General features: G+C 37.3%; 3 protein-coding genes across 3 annotated transcripts; 1 reads left to right on the forward strand and 2 right to left on the reverse strand.

The window, feature by feature from the left end:
* Nucleotides 1-3,681: 3,681 nt before the first annotated feature.
* On the reverse strand, nt 3,682-8,254 carry smn1 (survival of motor neuron 1, telomeric). The gene is made up of 9 exons (XM_084115016.1): nt 8,106-8,254; nt 7,753-7,824; nt 7,522-7,641; nt 7,238-7,444; nt 6,987-7,148; nt 4,367-4,441; nt 4,131-4,241; nt 3,966-4,029; nt 3,682-3,769 (listed from the first exon to the last, which is right to left on the reverse strand). Exons 1-8 carry the CDS (start codon nt 8,151-8,153, stop codon nt 3,976-3,978), a joined length of 849 nt encoding a protein of 282 aa, XP_083971142.1. The 5' UTR covers nt 8,154-8,254; the 3' UTR covers nt 3,682-3,769; nt 3,966-3,975.
* On the forward strand, nt 8,247-9,540 carry hspb11 (heat shock protein, alpha-crystallin-related, b11). The gene is made up of 5 exons (XM_084115017.1): nt 8,247-8,719; nt 8,826-8,932; nt 9,042-9,110; nt 9,189-9,232; nt 9,322-9,540. Exons 1-5 carry the CDS (start codon nt 8,628-8,630, stop codon nt 9,412-9,414), a joined length of 405 nt encoding a protein of 134 aa, XP_083971143.1. The 5' UTR covers nt 8,247-8,627; the 3' UTR covers nt 9,415-9,540.
* Nucleotides 9,541-10,555: 1,015 nt separating this feature from the next.
* Nucleotides 10,556-20,268, reverse strand: mccc2 (methylcrotonyl-CoA carboxylase subunit 2). The gene is made up of 17 exons (XM_084115018.1): nt 20,038-20,268; nt 19,543-19,609; nt 19,349-19,433; nt 19,137-19,238; nt 18,326-18,453; nt 18,109-18,221; nt 16,913-17,026; nt 16,765-16,829; nt 16,579-16,678; nt 16,385-16,480; nt 16,228-16,300; nt 15,505-15,581; nt 15,067-15,133; nt 13,892-14,048; nt 12,265-12,379; nt 12,004-12,089; nt 10,556-10,800 (listed from the first exon to the last, which is right to left on the reverse strand). Exons 1-17 carry the CDS (start codon nt 20,173-20,175, stop codon nt 10,683-10,685), a joined length of 1,701 nt encoding a protein of 566 aa, XP_083971144.1. The 5' UTR covers nt 20,176-20,268; the 3' UTR covers nt 10,556-10,682.
* Nucleotides 20,269-20,314: the final 46 nt, after the last annotated feature.

Raw genomic sequence — 20,314 nt, forward strand, 5'->3', positions numbered from 1 at the left:
CACACACACACACACACACACACACACACACACACACACTCTCTCACACACACACACACACACACACACACACACACACACACACACACACACACACACACACACACACACACACACACACACACACACACACACACACACACACACACACACACACACACACACACACACATCTGGTTCGCTATCTTTGTGGGGACTCTCCATATACTTTTTATACTGTACAAACTGTATATTCTGTCCCCTTACACTAACCCTACCCCTAAACCTACCCATCACACACAACTTTCTGCATTTTTACATTTTCAAAAAAATATCATTTAGTATGTTTATTAACCCATTTCCCTCGTGGGGACCACTGGCTGGTCCCCCCAATGGAGGTGATCTCAGGTTTTACTATCCTTGTGGGGACATTTGGTTCCCACAATGTAATATAAACCAAACGCGCGCACACACACACACACACACACACACACACACTACAAACTACACACTTTTCATCCTAAAAAAGAATTTACCTTAGGTTTAAAAACTTTACAGCTGAGGGGATAAATGAATTTTTAAACCGCTTTACAAAACGGAGTTCTGTACCGACTGCCAGAAGGGAGGAGGTACTCATAATGCATAGGGTGGGAATCATCTAACAATAAGCTCTGGGCTTTACCCAAAACCTGTCTATGATATAGCTGGGCCATAGTCATCTGCTTCCTCCCCGTTATTTTATTTCCCTGATTTACAATCCTCTCAATACAATTCTTATTTTTCACATTCAGAGAATTAAACCAGCACAGCAATGAAAAGGATAACAGCGACTCAATATAGGATCTGTAGAACATACACATCAATGTTTTATCCACATTAAATTACCTTAGTTTCCGCAGACAATGCAATCTTTGCTGCCCCCTCTTACACAAAGCATCAGTATTTCGAGAAAAGGTCAATTTGTTATCTAAGACAGTACCCAAATACTTGTTCAACACTCTGAATACCCACTCCATTAACACTTTGCTTATCTTGAATATATGTCCTCCTCGAGCTAAAGTCAATAGTCATCTCCTTAGTTTTCAGAACTTTAAGTTTAAAAAAAGCATTCTGACACCAGACAATTTAATCATCAACCACAGGACCATGCATGGAATCCTCCTCACTCAATAGGCTAACAATTACAGAATCATCAGTAAATGTTATGATATGTCTATTACTGAAACTACTCTTAATCGTGTACAAGATAAATAATAAAGGAGAGAGGACACATCCTTGAGGTGACCCAGTAGATGATACCAGCCATCAAAAAAAAAGTCATTTACTTTAACTCAGTGTTCTCTGGAAATCTAAAATCCATCCTACAAGATTAAAATCCAACCCAAATTCTTTAATGAGTTTCTCAACTAAAATATGTGGCTGAATGGTGTTGAAAGCAGATGAAAAATAAATAAAAAGTAATTTAACCAATGTTTTCAGCTTATCTAAATGCTGAAGTACTAATGTAAGAGAGTTGCTACTGCATCATCTACACTTCGTTTAGCCCTGTACGCAAATTGAAGAGGATCTAGAGATCTCTAAGTACTTTGCATAATTTCTCTCTAAACTAATTTTTCAAAACATTTCATTACTGAGGATGTAAGCGCCACAGGTCTAAAGTCATCTAATATCTGTACATTCATCTTTAAGGTGCCTTCCTGATTTTACACTGTTTAAAAAACTGTTATCACATCCCCCACGTCAAAAGCGACACAATCATTCTCTCCGTTTATCTTACATTCATTTTTCAAATCCTCAATTTCCTGTTTAAAATCATAAGTATCAAATCTCAAATAAAAATGATTAAAAGTCCTGTGACAAAACTGCATCTAAACTGAATCCGTTAAAACTAATTCTATTATTTATTTTCCTACTTTCCTGACCTGTTATTAACGGACAAAAAGTCCTGAGGCTGAGTCAGATTAGCTTCCTTCCAAATCACAGAACTACTGACCACATTTACACCCTTATCAATATACACGTAAAACAGACCAAAAACGGATAAAAAATATTTGTATGCTTATATTGTTCATTTAACTGGACTCATTTGTGTTTGGCACAACGGATTATATTACCAACCTTCACAAAGTAGTGTAGGGGTTAAAGTTTATGATATTATAAATCAATGCAAACAACAAATGTGCTTTATGAATTGGCAACAAAGATACAGAATTCTTCACCCAGAAGAGAGGAGTGCGGCAGGGCTGTATCCACAAAGTAAATTACAATTCTATCGAACTCTAAAATCAAATTATGGATTAGACGAATATCTTCAGAGAGTCAGAGACACAAAGCAGAGACGGATCCTGACCAAGCGGCTCAGTGAGCACAGTCTAGCCACTGAGACCGGCAGACACAGAAAGAGCTGGGTACCCAGAGAGCAAAGGGTGTGTGTTCACTGTAGGACAGGAGAGGACAGATTGAGACAGACATGCACTTCCTACTTCACTGTCACAAATACATATCAATCAGAGACCTCTACTTAAGAGGATAAAGACCAAATTCAGTAAATCAAATACGTTAGTTTGCCGGAATTGCCACAAATTCCCAAGATAATCTTGAAAGTAATATGAACAGCTGCTACGCTAATCTTTTTGCATTTGCTTTCCTGTTTATGTCTTGGAATTCTAATACCAAGGTTAACAGAGATGGCACCGGCTCCAGCTTTGGATCCGATGCAACCTGAGGCCTATACAGCCAGATGATGAGGACATCAGTCTTCTAGAATGGATTTCACAGAAAATAAACCACCACAAACTAAGGTCCATTGCAGATATTTGATGAAAAGGAAGGCTTTGTTAAACAAGAGAGATGTCAACTTACATTAGACAACTCCATGGACCCCCAATGTTGTATATGCATTATAAAAAGTGTCAAAAACAGTTTTCTTTCATTCCCTTTTAATGACATGCCAGCTTCTTTTTACTTGGTTAAAACCTTTTCTAAAGTATAAACCAAATAAAACAAGTACCTCAAAGGGGTAGAAGTATTACCATCCAGTAAAATAAGTTTAATGAACAGTGAATTCTGACAAGAGCAATTTGGGGAGTTTTCTCTTGATAGTAAAATGTATGTGTGAGTCTTGAGTGTCTTACAGAGGCTTACGATGTTATTAAAATACATGACTTTACCAAGTTTAGAAATCACACTTTTAAAATTATGCAACTTCATATATACAGTGGGAACCCTGGTTCCTTTTTTAACATTAAAATAATAAATAGCTTGATTTTTAGTTGCATTTAATATAATACTTGTTTTCGGTTCATTTTAAGTCATCTAAAGCCCCAGGGTTGAGAACAACCACATTAAACATTACAAGTTGTCACATTTACAATTACAATTTAAATGGGCTGGTTGAAATAATAAAGACAAGTTCTTATGTCCTTGAATTTGAGAATTATGTAATGAAATGATTTTACATATTGGAGGTGAGCCACATCAGCCACATCAGTGACATTCAGCAAAAAGATGTTAAAGGGATGGTTCACTTTAACATCACTGCAAAATGAAAATATCTTCTTTTGTGCATCAACAGAAGAAAACAAAAATCATACAGGTTTGGAACAACATGAAAGTGAGTAAATGATTTTTGGGTGAACTATCCCTTTAATGAAATCTGAATTAAATATTATTTTATTAAACACACTTTAGAAAAGAACACAATTACTTTTAATTCATTTATTTATTTACAAAGAATACAAAAAATGAAAAGTGAATCAAATCTGCTGCAGCATCAGGTTCATATGTCGCTCTATATGGTGAAAAAAGTAATAATTCAGTCAAATTCATAAAATCCAGAAACACTTAAATGTTAACATATTGGGTTTATTATTTACACACCGTAGTATATTTACCCAACCCAATTCCACCATAAGTCAAATTAAAGTAATTTGTGAAAGGTCAAATTTTAGCAACAATCTGTGAAATTATAGGGCTGAAAAACTAACCGCTGTCTCTTCATTTCCGTTGTGACTTCTTAGATGCTGCCATCTCTCTACCTTGTTTTAAACCCTGTGTAAGAGATAAAAACGTTTGAGAGAGATTTTTCTCATAATAAAAAACAACCAGATGCACAAAAAGATGTTTGTGAACAGCAAGAAGAATAACTGTACCAAATAGTATCCAGTGTGATAGCCGCTCATGTACCAGGAAATAAGCATACTGCCCAAAGCCTCGTCATCCTCTAGAGAGTCTGGACTCATTGGTGGAGGCGGTGGGATCATCTGGACCAACAAAAAAATTAAATAAAAAGTTAATTTGCCCCATCAAAAGCTGTCAATTTTTTACTAGATCACTTTTCATGAAAGAAAAAGTTAATAGATCTGAAAGGTCTCCAGATGCTTCTTACCGGGGGACCGGGTGGAATCATGGGAGGCCATCCAGGGAAGAAATGTCCAGGACCTTCTGATCGTCTGCCATCCGTCTACAGAGAGAACCGAGTCTTAAGGCCCATTCAAACCAAGGACGATAATTGCGATGATAACTAGAACTATAAAGTTTTAATAATCATTTTAATTCTATAAGAGCATAGGGAAGTCCACACTGCAACGATAACAACACAGAGGAATGATATCGTTGGGATCTCTTTAATTTCAGAACGATTTTTTTTTCCAGCTGATGAATGACAAAAACATTGACAGCCAATCAGAATCAACCTGACTTTAAAGAGCTGGGGCCTCATTTATAACCGTCGCGTACGCACAAAACAGTCCCTGAAAGAGGCGTACGCCACTTCCGACGCATAAGTTGTGATTTATAAAAACAAACTTGACGGGAAAATTTGCGCACCTGCACGCAAACTCTGACCCATGCGTACGAACGTTTTGGAAATGGAGCAGTTTGGCGACACCGATGGTGAGCTGGAGTTAAATGTCTTTTTGGTCAAAAATTAAACATATACAGAAAGATAATACAAATATAATTTCACTCACCAAGCCTGTCACTTGAAGCAAATATCCATCCCTTCTTAAATGTCCGCGCCAGCGAGCGCGTTGGGCCGTTTAGTGAAACTGACGCAAATACAGTTTAAATAAATAAAATAATGATTTAAACTATGTTTTACTTCTGATATAAACATTTAGATTAAATATGCCATTCAAATTAATGGAGAACACTTAAACATGAAATCATTACTGAGAAATTACAACATTTTTTATTCAAATTCAATCAATAGAAATATTTGTTGTGGATGCGATGTTTTGAACACTTTTCCTGTAGCGTGCTGTGTTTTAATGTTTTAACCACAGAGATAATTGCTTATCAAGATAATACAAGATTGTCTGAGAAAATAGTTTTGTGCAAATAATGCCCAATCTGTTTCCATTAAAAATATAAATCAATTAAAAATACAATTCGGCCAGTGGAAAAGATGAAATGTATTTTACACTATTTTGATGTGTATTCAAAAACAAGACAAGGATAGGCAAGTACATGATTTTTATTAATGTAATGTGTCTTGTACCGTTAAACGTTATCACGTGGATGAATAATCATATGCAAATGATATGCAGATGAGGATATGCATAGTAAAACTAGGCGTTGTAAGCTCCATATATGGATATTTCGGGGTGGAGACGCATGTGCGCACAATCTTCCGCTGACTGGGATTTATAAAGTGAATTCTGCGCAGGTTCTGGCGTACGAACGGTTTTATAAGTCTGAATATTTTTTTGCGTACGTCATTTTTGGCTTTCAGGCGCACGTACACTTTTAGTAAGGTTCCTACGCACAGTTTTATAAATGAGACCCCTGGAGTATTTAAAGTGTCAGATGACAACTGCAGCGCATACTTCTATTAAACAGAACGTCACTGTGCGTTGGTGTGGATGCTAATATAGTTCTTTTTAGTTATTGTTCTTGGTGTGAATGGATCTTTAATCTTTTGTGTGAAAAAGCTACTTATCTGGCAAGCTGAGAATCCCTTTGCAATGCTGAATATAACAAGGTATTATATATTAACAAGGAAAGATGGCAGTCACAGATGTTTAATTAGGCCTGTCACAATCATACATTTTGCACTGATGATTAACTGCCATACAAATAATTGAGAAGAATTCAATTTAAGCCTAATACATTACATCTTTTTTCATTTGGAATTGTATAAAATGTGATAATAAAATAGGTCCATATGATTTACTTTATTCTGTGAAAATAAATAATATTTATACAATAATTATTTATATGATAATACAATATAATGCAATCTGATTAAACACACAAGCCTTCATTTAGCATGAAGGAAGATCTTTGATCATTGTTTTAAGTGTTTTTTTTTTATTATTATTTTTTTAATATAATTTATTTTTTACTCTGCCAGATTATGATTAGCTGCTTCTCCCTACCAAACCAGAAATAGAAACACAATATCACACATTGGCATTTCTTTAAGTTCTTAAATTTAACTTATTTGGTTGGCAAAATGTGATTGAAATTTAACAGCACAATTGTTGCAGCTACCTCAAATAGATCAAATGATCAGATGATTGATTAATTCACAGCATGCCAATTGTAATTCCAGGCTGCATCACAATTTTTTTTCTTCTGTCCAGAGGAGAACTGGCCCCCTGACTGAGCCTGGTTTATCCCAAAGTTTTTTTTTCTCCATTTCTGCACTGCACAATGCACTGACACTATTGAATTAGAGCTGAACTGAGCTGGACGATGACATCACTTTTTACCCAGAGCTGCTTTATAGATTAATTGAACCCATTCCATAATTGATTAACTTTCCACAGTTATTGAACCAAACTGAATCAACACTGATCTGAATTCAACTGAATAATAACTTTTTACTAATGTCTTCTTAGAGCTGCTCCACAGCCAAACTGGATTCTGTTTGCATCATTTAATAATTATTTTCCTGTTTTTCACTGTAAAGCTGCTATGAAACAATCTGTATTGTACGAAGCGCTATATAAATAAATGTGACTTGACTAATCAATCATGACAGACCTATTTTTAACATTCACCTTTTGGAAGTGAGGTCCAGGTGGGGGTCCAGGTGGGAAACCAGGAATCCACGATGGAGGTCCCATGGGAGATCTGCCTTTAGATTTGTGCTTCCCATGACCGGACTGCTGTGGGGTAAAAGATCGATCACTCTCCTCTGTCGAAGACTCAGCCTCCTTGACCTGCATTTAGGCAAGTGAATAGAAGATCAAACACCTGCATCATTAATCTCTTAAACGACTACAGTGTCTAACTGATAGCAATGTCATACTCCACATCCATCTGCAGTTTTCTGAGCGTCTTCATCCAAATCTGATGCCTCTGTCAGAAGGTCACTGAGGTTCTGCTCCTCCTCATTACCATAATCAGTATAGAAGACCACACAGGTGCCCTTCTCCTGATCGATTGAGGAAATAGTAGCAGTGTACAAGTTCCCATCTTCAGACCAGACAGAATAACAGGAGTCCCCAACCTGCCACTGTGTAACACATTTCAGTCCACCTGTGTTATTTGGAACTCCAAATCAACTCAAGTACTGACGCTGTTCGAGATTACCTCTTTATCAGGTGCTGCGTTACATCTTTTTCTGCTTTTGCTCTTTTTGTTGTTTTTCCGCTTCTTTCCAGGGTCATCTTTTTTGTGAGGTGTCACACTGTCCTCTCCTTTCAATGCATTCTGGTGAGTTGAGGAGGAACGGGAGCAAAACAACAGCAGGGTTACTGAAGAAGCAAAGTAAACGGCATTGTATCAGCTCTGCAAAGTCGCACCTCTTCGAAGCGTCATTACCTTGAACGACGCAACCGCTTTATCATATGCTTTAATCAAAGCTGTATCATCCCAGATGTCAGAATCATCACTCTGGAAAAAAAAGAGATCATGGACCACTGAACTCCTCTGCATGCTTTATGCTAACGTTACATCTTTGTTGGACGTTGTTATTCCAACTGATTGTAAGACCAAAACCACAGAGTCAAAGAACGCAAAAAACCGCAAACTAGAACTATTGGACTAAATGTGCAGCCAACAAAATGCTAACTAACGAGCAAAAGAATCGGGTATTTGAATACGAATCTAAAATACATGCGAGTCCAGCTAAATCTTACATCGTAAATTCTCTTTTAAAATGGTTCAATACTCACATGGCCCGTCCCACGACAAAATATGACATCTTCCGCACCATTTGCCATGAGTATTTTAAATATAAAACCGTATAGCAAAATATTTCCCAAGTGCAACGTGCGCCACTGATGTATGCCAGCAGCTGATGACGCTCAAATCACGCGACACTAGCGATGTTCGATAATGAACCGAGCAGCCATCTCGAGTGAACCGCGGATTTGGCTGTTTACAGTATAAATACGTTTCTAAATTACTTTGTTTATGATCCGAATCACGGCTAAAACTGGGATACATTATGCATATTGCTACTGTCACAGACAATGCGTTGAACACTAAGTAAAATACGTCATGAAAAAATATAACAGCTGAATTTGCTTTTGCATGAACCTTTTGAACTGTTCGCATGAACCGATTCGCGGAAATGAGTCAGAGACACATCGGGCTTAACGTTACATGTTGCTTGGCAACTCGGATTGCCTCAACGTGAAAATCCTGCCTCTGACATATATCTACCTGTAAATAAATAATATCTGAAGTTCATAATGCTGGATGCTGCTTTAAGTTCATACGGAGCCCAGGTTGTGCTGGCTATATCAAGCGATGAGAATCATCCACCGGAGAACATTATCGACGGGTCTGTAGATTGCTGGAAGAAAAAACAGCTAACGTTAACTTAGCTAATGTTACCACAACACGTAAAAAAATAACTTTTGATGTAACCATTTGATTTATTTCTATAGAAAAACAGAGACGTTCTGGATTTCAACTGGCATGTTTCCGCAAGAGTTTATCATCCGCTTTCCAGATAACATGAACATTTCCACTGTTTCCATTCACAGCTACAACAGTAAATAACAGTTACACCTTATACACGCACGCATCCTTATGCAACGCTATCTCTCTAATATGGTAATAATAACACATTGTAATGTCTTCACATTTCTGTTTCATTTCAGTTAAAAGGCTGAGAATAGAAAAGGGCACATCAGAGGATGCTGATAAATTTGAAGCGGTTGCAGACACAGGTAGGTCTGAAAACATGTTATTTATTTTCCTTCCTCGAATCTTTTGAGTTTCGTTCACGCGAATATTGTTTGTTTCAGAGTTTGAGCAAACAGAGAGCAGCCTACAGGCCAATGATATTTCTGTGAGTTACATCTCAAAGATTTGAATCTCCAGATACAGTAAGACACTCAAAACCAAGATCTCAGATTTTTTTCTTTCTTTTCTCTCCAGGTTAATGTATCAAACACAACACATTTGCGGTTCCTCTTATTGTCTGGATATGACCATTTTGTCTCTGTACACAAAGTTAGTGTACAATCATGAGATGATCTCCATCTGTTATGTCCTTTTGTAAACTCACATGAAATAACTTAAATGCTTGTTTTAAAATTAATTAAACTGTATCACTATATTTTTTTTCAACAAATAAACCTTTTCATAATTTCTGTTGTTTAATGTCTCCTACAGTGTTGTTAACAAACTATTAAAACTCGTTTTTGTTCATTGAAATAAAATATATTGCATAAAAAATAGCAATGTTGCTTTAGCAACTAAACTGAAATAATTTTGAAGTACTAAAATTACTAAAACAAAAAATGTAATAAATATAAAGCTATGTTTTTAGAAATATTTTAACAAAATGAGAAAAGCACATAAGATCAAAAAAATTCATAATCAAAATATAATATAAATATAAATACTAAAATTACACTGAAACTGATGTTCACACAGTGCTGTTTGGTGATTTCCAGAGAGAACGCTGAATTTAAGTAAACTGAATAAAAAAAAAATATGATGATTGATTTTGTAATAGTTTTTGTTAAATAGCAGTGATGTAATCTACATAAACAATACCTTTGACTTTAAACTATTAACAGTATACTTAAGGTATGTTTACACGACAATGATGTACTAAAAACGGAAAAGTTTTTCGCGTAGTTAGTCGACAATGTTGTCAAAATGTTCCCTGTTCACATGGAGCTGCAAAAACTAAAAACGCTGTATCATGCACATGCCAGGCCAGTAGATGGCGAGATCACGTTGTAAAGAAAAACTATACGTCACTGATTTCACAGACAGTAACGGTATTTTTTTCCAAACACGTGCACTTTGAAACCTGATTTGAAAAGTTTGCGTTTTCAGGCCCCTAAAATGCCGTTGTCGTGTAAATCAATGACCACAATTCACAAAAAGTTCAGTTTTTAGTTAAAAACTATGTAGTGTAAGTTGCCCATAAAATGTAGAACCATGTCATTGTAAAACCAGATAATTGTAAAAAAAAAACTAAACAAATACAGGCACACTTAATGCCTCTACCTTAACCCCCCCCCCAAAAAAACATACAAAACATATGCTTACTTTTCTGTTCTTACACCAGCCAATATTATGTGATGTACTGTCCTACATATCAAGAGTACAAAACAACAAGAAAATCTTTGAGAATACGAGACACAACACTCAATGATTGGCTTTACAGATTTTAATGTTGTCAAACATACAAAGACAAAACAAGTTTATAAAGTTAGTGTGTACTGCCCAGAAGACAGAGAAAACTATTTAAATCTAAATGTCTAATCTTTACAAAACCAGATTTACATTCTGAAGACACCAAAGCGAGTTTTCTGTGTGGGGGCGTTGAGAGCAGCACTCAGACTCAAGCCCAGGACAAGGCGAGTGTCGGCGGGGTCAATGATTCCATCATCCCACAATCTGGATAGTTAGAGGAAGTGCAACAAAAGTTAAAAATAGACATGGCACAGGGAGTAGTAGTAGAAAAAAAAATTAAAAAAAATGCCCTTGTTGTCTGGCAATGATACACACTCTACCATTACAATTTTGGGACCAGTTAAGATTTTTTTTGTTTTAGTTTAAAAAAAAGAAATAGATACTTTTATTCAACAATGATGCATTAAACTGCTTAAAGGTGACCAAAAAACTTATTTCAAAAACATCAACTTTTTAACGGTAGTTAAGGCAAAAATCAAAGGTGACAAAGATGTGACGCCCCGTCCAACCCCATTTCCATTGTAACGCACCCCCTTTAACCCTCTGTGGCATAAAATTTGTATTTTTGACAAATTTTACAATACAATTTTTTTTTTAAATAATATTTTTAGACACATTAGATTTTCACTTTAAAGGAGATCTACACATGGAAATAACATGGAAAACCTGCCATGCTTTAATTAACTATTTCTGTCACCTGGTGGAAAACAAACACACTTTTATTGTTTTTTTTTTGGTGATTTTTGCCTTTTATTGGGACAGGACAGTAGAGAGTTGACAGGAAGCGAGGTGGGAGAGAGACGGGGGATGGGATCGGGAAAGGTCCACGAGCCGGGACTCGAACTCGGGCCACCCGAGCGCAACGGCGCTACATGTCGGCACGCTGACCACGAGGCCATCGGTGCCGACAACACACTTTTAAAATGAAAATGACATAAAATGACTATTGTAACCAGTAGATGGCTCACTCCTTAGCTCATTAACCCATTTCCACTCCCTCATAGGCCTATAGTTCTTTTCCCATGCTTTGCTTTTGGATTTATCAAATAAAGTATAGTGAGTGTAGGAAAAGTCATGAAGTCTCATGCCATTTAGATGAAGGGAACTTTCTTTTTCCCTTCATTCGAGCAGCATTTACTACTGATCAGCCGTTCTGCACTGACAAGCTGCACATAAAATAATCGCAGCCTTTGCCAAATCACATGTGGTTTCATTGTGATTAACTGTACAGCCCTACCCTACTACATACTGCACAATGGATCTCTTGTTTACATTGTGACTACATCGTATCCATACGAATCACACAAAATACCTATTTTGGATTAAAAACGCAATATTTCGCTGAAAGATGACAAGTTTGCATCCCTGGCAATTCAAACATACATATCTACATGTCTATCTAGTTACCTGGCACTGGAATAATATGGGTTTCCCTCCTCCTCAAAGCGTTTGATAATTGGCTCTTTCATTGCAGCTTCCTGCTCTGGGGTAAACTGGAAAATAAACAGATTATTTACTTGAGATACATAATCTATATGCGTTTCTCAGAATCAAACTTTTTTTTAAACTCTAAGAAAAAATAAGCTGTAAGAGAAAGAAAACAAGCCCTAGATGTATCAAGATTGATAAAAGATGAAATTAAGTAAATTTCCTCTGTTTGATTCTTACCTCTTTTCCTTCCCTGGCTTTTTGATCCTTAGTTATGGTTGCCAGCACAGTGGCTGCCTGCTCTCCTCCCATCACAGAGATGCGTGAATTAGGCCACATGTACAGGAACCTGGGGCTGCAAGGTGCACATAGGGTCAACTAGGGTTGTGCGATATTAAAATGAAAAAATTATCACAATATTATGTTTCATATCGTTCGGTATCGATAATTATTGACATTTTTTATAACCTTTTTTTTTTTTTTTAAAGACAAGTAGAAAAGTTTGAATTTAAACCACTGTTTTTTTTTATCCACGTTATTAAAGCAAACAACAAATTATATTAGTTTTAGCAGTCAAAAACAAAATATGTAAACAAAAATATCTTGTTTATGTCTTATATTAAGATAAAGTAAGTGTTAAAGAAACTCGAACTTAAAATGTTACAAAATGTGAGCAATATAAAAGTGTAAACGTAGAACAATCGAGGCAAACTTTGAGGTAGATCAACATCTGTAATAAGTAGGGGTGTAACAGTTCACAAAATTCATGGTTCGGTTCGATACAACACAGTGGTGTCACGGTTCGGTACGTTTTCAATACAGCAAAGAGAAAGAAATGGCAGAAAAATTTCCTTGATTTTTTTTAAATGTATTATTATTTCTTAAAAGAGAAATTATTTTTTTCTACATCTGAAACTTTTAGTTTTATTAATGGGGTAATCTTTGAAGGATGAACAAATAATGTTTTGGTCATCACATTAAAAAATAAATAACATATGATTTAATAATATTTGAGTTTTGAAGTGCTGGAAAAAGATGTGACGTACTTGAAAGCATTTTACTATTCCTGCCAAACGTCCATGGTTAGAGTTAGTGTTACGACATTAAATCCATGGTGAATGTTGCTGATCTGTGGACTTTAAGCCTATAACTAGTTCATTCATGCTACAATGTTTCTCCTGGTTTCCACGTCATCGCTGTTTGATCCGTTAATAACAGAGAAATTTGAATGCTTCTCACTAGATCTCGCAGCGATGTTATTACTTCAGTGGAGAATTCAAATGATTTCTTTACTGGATCTCTTAGCGCTGTGTAGTAACGTCACTTGAATAAGATCGGCTCGCGCTGAACTGACATTGGTCCAAACTGATAAACGGTCCGTGAAGCACAACATAATGAGTAGCGCAGTTTTGTTCCGCTTTCATTACGTTTGACATTTGATGTTGGGCAACATTGTGGTGGTCGCGCCATTTAACTTAGCAGTCCACTTACAGTTGAATGGAACGCACCTTCGGTCAAAAGAAGAGCACAGTTCATGGTTGCATAGAAACGACAGATGCCACAGGAGCGCAAGCGCTTTGGAAAGAAGGAGACAGCGGCACAGCCGCGCTTTCCACGCGTTTTTAGACAAGATATGTGAACAGCCCCTAAGATCTTCAGGCGATGTGCTCATTTTAATGAAAATAGAGCGCTATATCGATTTTTTTTAAAATCGTTACCGACAATGTACCGGCGATAAATACCGATACCGTTTTATTGCCCAGCCCTACGTTCTGACGTCAACTGGATGCCTTGAGCATGTTTTTAGTGCTGTACCTTTGAGCAGGTGCAAGTCTAGGAAATAATATTCACTATTAATAACGCTTACCTATAGGCTCTGCCACACATGCCATAGTTTCCCGCACCATACGATCCTCCGATGATGACGGTAATCTTAGGCACATTGGCACAGGCTACAGCGGTCACCATTTTAGCTCCATCTTTAGCAATACCTCCAGCTTCATACTCTCTGCCAACCATGAAGCCTGATAAAAAGAGTGGCAGAGAACATCATGAGTGTATGGCTGTAGCAATTTCACTAGGCATACATATATGTTTTAGGGATGCACCAAATGTTCGGCAACCAAAATTATTCAGCCGAAAATAGCAAAAAAAAAAAAAAAACTTTCGATGTTCGACCGAACAAGTGAAAAGACCGAATCAATTTGAATGAAAAATGGCAACCAGCATAGAGTGAGAGAGTGAGAGCCTGAGGCGTGCATGCTTTATGAATGCAGCAAACATGTCATCAGTGTGGAAGCATTTTAAAGTGTCCGAGAAAGACGCAAAAATTGCCGTTTGCAGACACTGTTCTGCTGAATTGTCTAGAGGGGTGCATCTGCAAAAAGTTTAATTCAAGTCAGCGCGGAGATCAAGTCAGGCGCGAAGATGTCAAAGAAACGTGTACATTTAACGAGGATCTTTAAAAAGAGTTTATCAAGTTATTATGCACAGCAAGTTGTGAAAAAAGAAGTTGCGGTCTCGTGCACCAAAAGCATTCTCTCAGACGGCGCGTGATCCCAAATAAACTTCTCTTTGCGCCTGAATGGTCAAATACAGACACAGTTGTCAAAATGCCTATCATGTGTAGTATCTTACGTAAATACAGTCGGTTATGGCTTAACCGCTCGGTGAAAAACGGATGTGTCAGTATACTGTATTACTAGTAGATCCAAGCATTTGGTCTGTGTCATTAATGTTAATCAAGCAACAAAAGATGTTAAATAAATGTTTACATGTTAAAATGTAAATTTTCAATGTTAAATATTTTTAAATAGTAGTTTTGTAATTATTTTTTTCTTTGAAAAGCAAGACGAGAGTAAAAATCACATTTTGACTATTTAATTTATGCAATGGTGAAAATTGCGAAATTTCGGTTTATATTCACAAGAATTTTCATTTAGTTGCATCCCTAATATGTTTCTATGCTGACTCGTTCAGAATCAGAGCACTGTTTTGTAACATTAAATGTATACATTCAGATGAAGTATGCATACTACTGACCTGTAATATTTTGAAGAAAGAGGAGTGGAATGTTTCTCTGACAGCAAAGCTCAATGAAATGAGTTGCCTATTAAACAACAACAACAAAAAAAGATTCTGAAAACATGTTTCCAGAAATTTCTAGTAATCATTTCAAAATATATAGTCTATCCTCTTTCATTGTATGGAAAATAGAGCAACCTGGAAGATTCTGCTACTTGGGCTTCCACAGAAAAAAACATGCATGAACAGGCTGAGTAAATTATGAATTTTCAATTTTATGTTAAGTATTTAACTATAGATTTTTTTTCTCAATTTCCATACACAGTGCGCTGCACCAGAAGTTGCGTTGGCCACTGAGGTTAAATGCGGAAGTGATCGTGCACAGATAGTGCAAAAGACATTATTCTCATTAACTTTATGCATAAAAAGTCAGAACAATGATCAGGAGATGCACACCTTCTTTGCAGATTCTGAGAACAGCACACCGTTATTGCCAATAATTCCCACAGGGTAGCCAAATATCCGTGCGAAACCTAAAAAGCAAATGAAGAAATCCAGTACAAAGGAAGTAAGAAATCAATTCCGAAATTAAAAAATAACGATTAATGATTAAAGGGGCTATATGTAGTTTTCAGCAGCCTCTAGTGGTGATGTTTCAGATTGCAACCAATACGTTTACGTGTTCGTGCTCAAACTCATGGGTACCGCGAGCTCTCTGGGTACCGGCCAGACTGAGACGCAACACACCGGAGAAAGCATCACACAACATGCTGGAAACTCAGGTAAACTCCCACTGCAATGTTACAATAATAGGCTACTTTAATCAGCTTGACGTTGAACTAATGCTCCATGCTCGTACCATGATAACGTTACATTGACTGCATTTAGCCTATGTAATGTGTTGGAGTCTGTGTTGTGCTGGGAGCAGGTCGTTTCTTAGTGTTAGCAGACTCCATGTCATAAGTTGCAGTCACGTCACTGGATTTCACGGTAAATCCGACCCGGAGCCTTCACACAGAAATAGGAATACTTGCTTTCAGAGGTAATAGCAAAACCCCCCAAGTGGATCATTTTAATGTGAGATTACAACCCCTTCACACACAGGCAATAAAAAAAGGATTCATTTTAGTAGAAAAACTACACATAGCCCCTTTAATGAAAATGAAAAAAAACATCCACCTGTGATGAGTGTGTCTCCGTAGAATGCCTTGAATTCATCAAATTTACTGCCATCAACAATACGCGCGATAACCTAAAATTCATAATTGCCATTAAGTTCTATCTATTGAGGCAACATTTGAATAGGCTTGAATTCCAGTGATAAAGTGACCAATACCTCTCGAATATCAAAGTTGCGTTTGAGGTTGTCCCCCACAATACCATATAGCTCATCGGCAGGAAACAGAGGAGCCTCAGGAGGTTCCACAGTAACCTTATGAATAGTGGGGCAAGGTCAAGACGATCAGCATCAAGTCATAAAAAAAAATCAGACAGATTGAACATCTATCAGGAGTGCAGCTGTGTCCTCACATCAAGATTCTTCTTGTAGTTCAAGCTCCGTATGGCTTTTCGAGCTAGATGAAGGGCATGATCATCATCCAGGGCATAATGATCAGTTACACCTGACTTTCTGAAGAGACACAAATATTGAAAGACCCATAAGGCCAATCAAGCTCAAAACAAGTGTTTATGTGAAAATATAAGTGTTTCTCTAACCTGCAGTGGAGGTCTGCACCTCCCAGGTCTTCAGCAGACACCTCTTCACCAGTAGCAGCTTTCACCTGTTAAATAAACAGATGGACTTTTATCATTGCTAAACATGAGCAGCCAGTCATATTGCACTCCTGGGGATATTAACACATACCAGTGGTGGTCCACCCAGAAAAATGGTCCCTTGTTTGCGCACTATGATGCTCTCATCAGCCATCGCAGGCACATAGGCGCCGCCTGCAGTACAGGAGCCCATCACAACAGCAATCTGAAAGATAACAGGTAAAATTGATGTATCACGATGCATCAGCTCCCATTGAGATAGACGTATGAAAGCAGCAAACTGCCATATGACATGTCAATTACCAAACGACATTTTATATTCGCTTATGGTTATATATACACAAATGGCTTATAAGTATCAATGGTTCTCAGCCTTTTTGTTTCAAAAGCATCGCATTGTTATATATACAATTAAGCAAAAGGAAACTTTTTTTCTGCATTTATGACAATGCTGTTTTTTTTAAAACTTCTTTATTAAAGGGTCATGAAACACTAAACCAAATTTTCTGAGTTTTTTACAGTTATGCGTGTTGAACATCATAGAAGTCAATGCTACCATCCGTTATTTTTGATTATAGGTGATTATAGATTATAGATTATAGGTCTCAAACAGTGAGATGATCGCATAGAGTAAGTGAGAGATGCATTAATGGATCAAAAACAAGTGTTTGTTTTCGCTTTGCAAGAGTTTCTGGGTAAGTTCTCTTCAATAGATCCTGAATCTTTGAAAAAACGCGACAAGTAACCCGACTTTACGGCCCTTTAACCGATCAAACGGCTTATAAAAATGCTGTAATTTATATATATATAGATAGATAGATATTTTCAATGCAGATAACAAATGCGAATGGCTGTGCATTAAATTTTAACTGTCACAGAATATGTATATATTGGTGTAATTTACTGTGGGCTTACAAAACCATGTGTATATTTTGTTGCATGTAATGGTACTTTGCAGCGTGCATTTGTGGGAAGCTGTGATGCTTTTAATGAGAGCGAAATAAAACTGTCTGAATCAGAAGCCGTTGCTGTGTTGGAAGTCTCCCCTCTTTCCCTTCCACCCCTTTTGTAGAATTTTTTTAAAACTGTGTTGAGAACTGACTGCTGCTGAAACAGGGGGTTTCATGACTCTTTAACAGAAACTGATAGTGTTGATATATTAAATTAAACTACTGATTCCAGAAGATCCAAGATTCTGATCCTGTATGTTCTTCAATAAAACAACAGTTACTGAGGGTTGACTACCACAGGCTAATATGTAAATAGAAATTTCACATAAAAAAAGACCTGTGCAGTTCCCTCCGAGGAAAGGCGGGCCTGGTTGAAGAAGATGCGTCCAAAGTGATCTCTGTCTGGGAACACATCGGCCTGTCTGGGTAAATTGGCTCCTCCAGAATCCACTATAGAAAAACAGATCAGAGTGCATCTCAACATCTAACATAACAAATGAAAGCATAGAAAAATGTTGTTCTGTACTGAATTTGAAACCTCTGAAAGAACTCACCCAGGTATATGCATGGTAGATGGTTTTGCTGTGCAATCTCTTGGGCACGCAGGTGCTTCTTCACAGTAACCGGATAATAGGTTCCACCTTTGACAGTAGCATCATTCGCAACTATAATACACTCCACCCTGTGAGGTACACAGGCAGGATGTATAAACCATTAACTCTTGCACAGCATTATCAATGCATGCATACTAGCCCCTTTCCCACATGCAGTCTTTACTGGTAAATTACCATGTGTGAACAGGACCTTTTCAAATATACAAATAAATCTGTTCTAGCAATTTTCTGCTATGAGAAGCTGTAACATTACCAGTAAATTCCCAGTATGATGGTGTGTTTGAACAAAGAATAGGATTACCAGTATGAGCACATCTATGTAAACATACGCTAGACGGACGTCTGACCGCTGCGCTGCATATACTATAGTGCACTATAGCCTAGTAACTGTTAGTAACTACAGTATTATACGTCATGTGTTTTTAAGAGCAAAAACGCATTCTATGTGATCATCCCCCTATGCATGTCACTCAGAAGTAGAAAGTGAAACTAAAGCGCTTCTCATCCAGGCGGATGAAGAGAACATTGCAGTTTTTAAAGGTAAATTCCGATGATTGACATCACAGAGTTTACCGGTACTTTGGTACTGATGTGTAAATGGTATCTATTGGTAAAAAGATGGAACAAAGTCGTTTGTGTGAACAGCACATTTGTGCATTCGCAAGAAAAGTAAATCTGGTAATTTAATGCTAACTGACTGACTGGCTTTAATGTGTGAAAGGGGCTGTTGATTTAATTGTATGTTCCTCACCCTGAGACTCGACCGATACCAGTGATTATGCCTCCTGCAGGAACTTCCTCCTTACCATATAACTGATAACCAGCAAACTGGGAAAACTCAAGAAAGGGAGATCTGCATTCAGACAAACAAAAAAACAAGTTCAGCATGAAAACAGTCTGAATGGACAACATTGTAATGATGACATTTTAGTTGTTTTTTTATAACAGTGAGTTTGTTTTTACCCAGGATCCAACAGTCTGTCGATGCGTTCCCGAGGCAGGAGCTTTCCTCTGGATGTGTGTAGGTTTCTCGCTTTTTCTCCTCCACCTTGAAAATGGCAATGTTTTGTAAACATTGGTGCCATAAACTACCCCTATGTAATGGCTTCATAGGCTGTGTTTAGTGGTATCACAGTAAATACTTTCAACTTGCTCACCAAGTTTGATCCTCTCTGCTCTGTCCTTCAACTCCTTCACCAGTGCTTGCATTCGCTCATAATTTTCCTACAATGTTAAAGATTTCTAGTTAGTAAATTACCATATTCAAAGTTTATAATATAAATAATCAGAACGTGACTGAAATCTTAAGTATGGTTTAATATAGTATGGTTTAATGTCACCAGACTCATCATCATCAGACAGTTCACAGTCAGTGGTGACAAAATAACAATATTTTAGCATATACTGTATATCATATATGTATCAAAAGCAGAAACATATAGTTACATAAGTATATAGTAACAAATCTGACCGGTTAGTGCAAGGTGCGTGCAAGTAAAAGTTTACTCGTCTATTGTATGTGTGTATTATACGAACTATGTCATTGTCTCTTTAAATAAGTGCACAAGGACATGCACAACTGCCGCCGCAGATGAATCCCCACTGCCGGCTGGCTGCAGTAACTTGAGTCCAAGGCTTCATACGAGGCCTACCTGAAAAACCGTAGACTGTGAGTCGGGCTGCGAGCCCACTGTTGCAACTTTATCCGCATGATATAGCCTGGAAATGGCAACATTTACACTCCTGCTCCGAATGAGTGAAACCACCGGTCTAGCATAGTGCAGAATCATGATTCATCCTCTAACTGACAGGTCTAAGGACGAACTCAGCACGCAATGTCCTCTGACAGCAAACGGTTAACGCTGAAAGCTTTGCTCCCCTCCCCTTTGAACAGCCAATGAAAACTGGTGGTATAGGGATAGGATAGGA

This window comes from Abramis brama (assembly GCF_963993115.1).
Source record: "Abramis brama genome assembly, chromosome: 5".
Lineage (NCBI taxonomy): Eukaryota > Metazoa > Chordata > Actinopteri > Cypriniformes > Leuciscidae > Abramis > Abramis brama.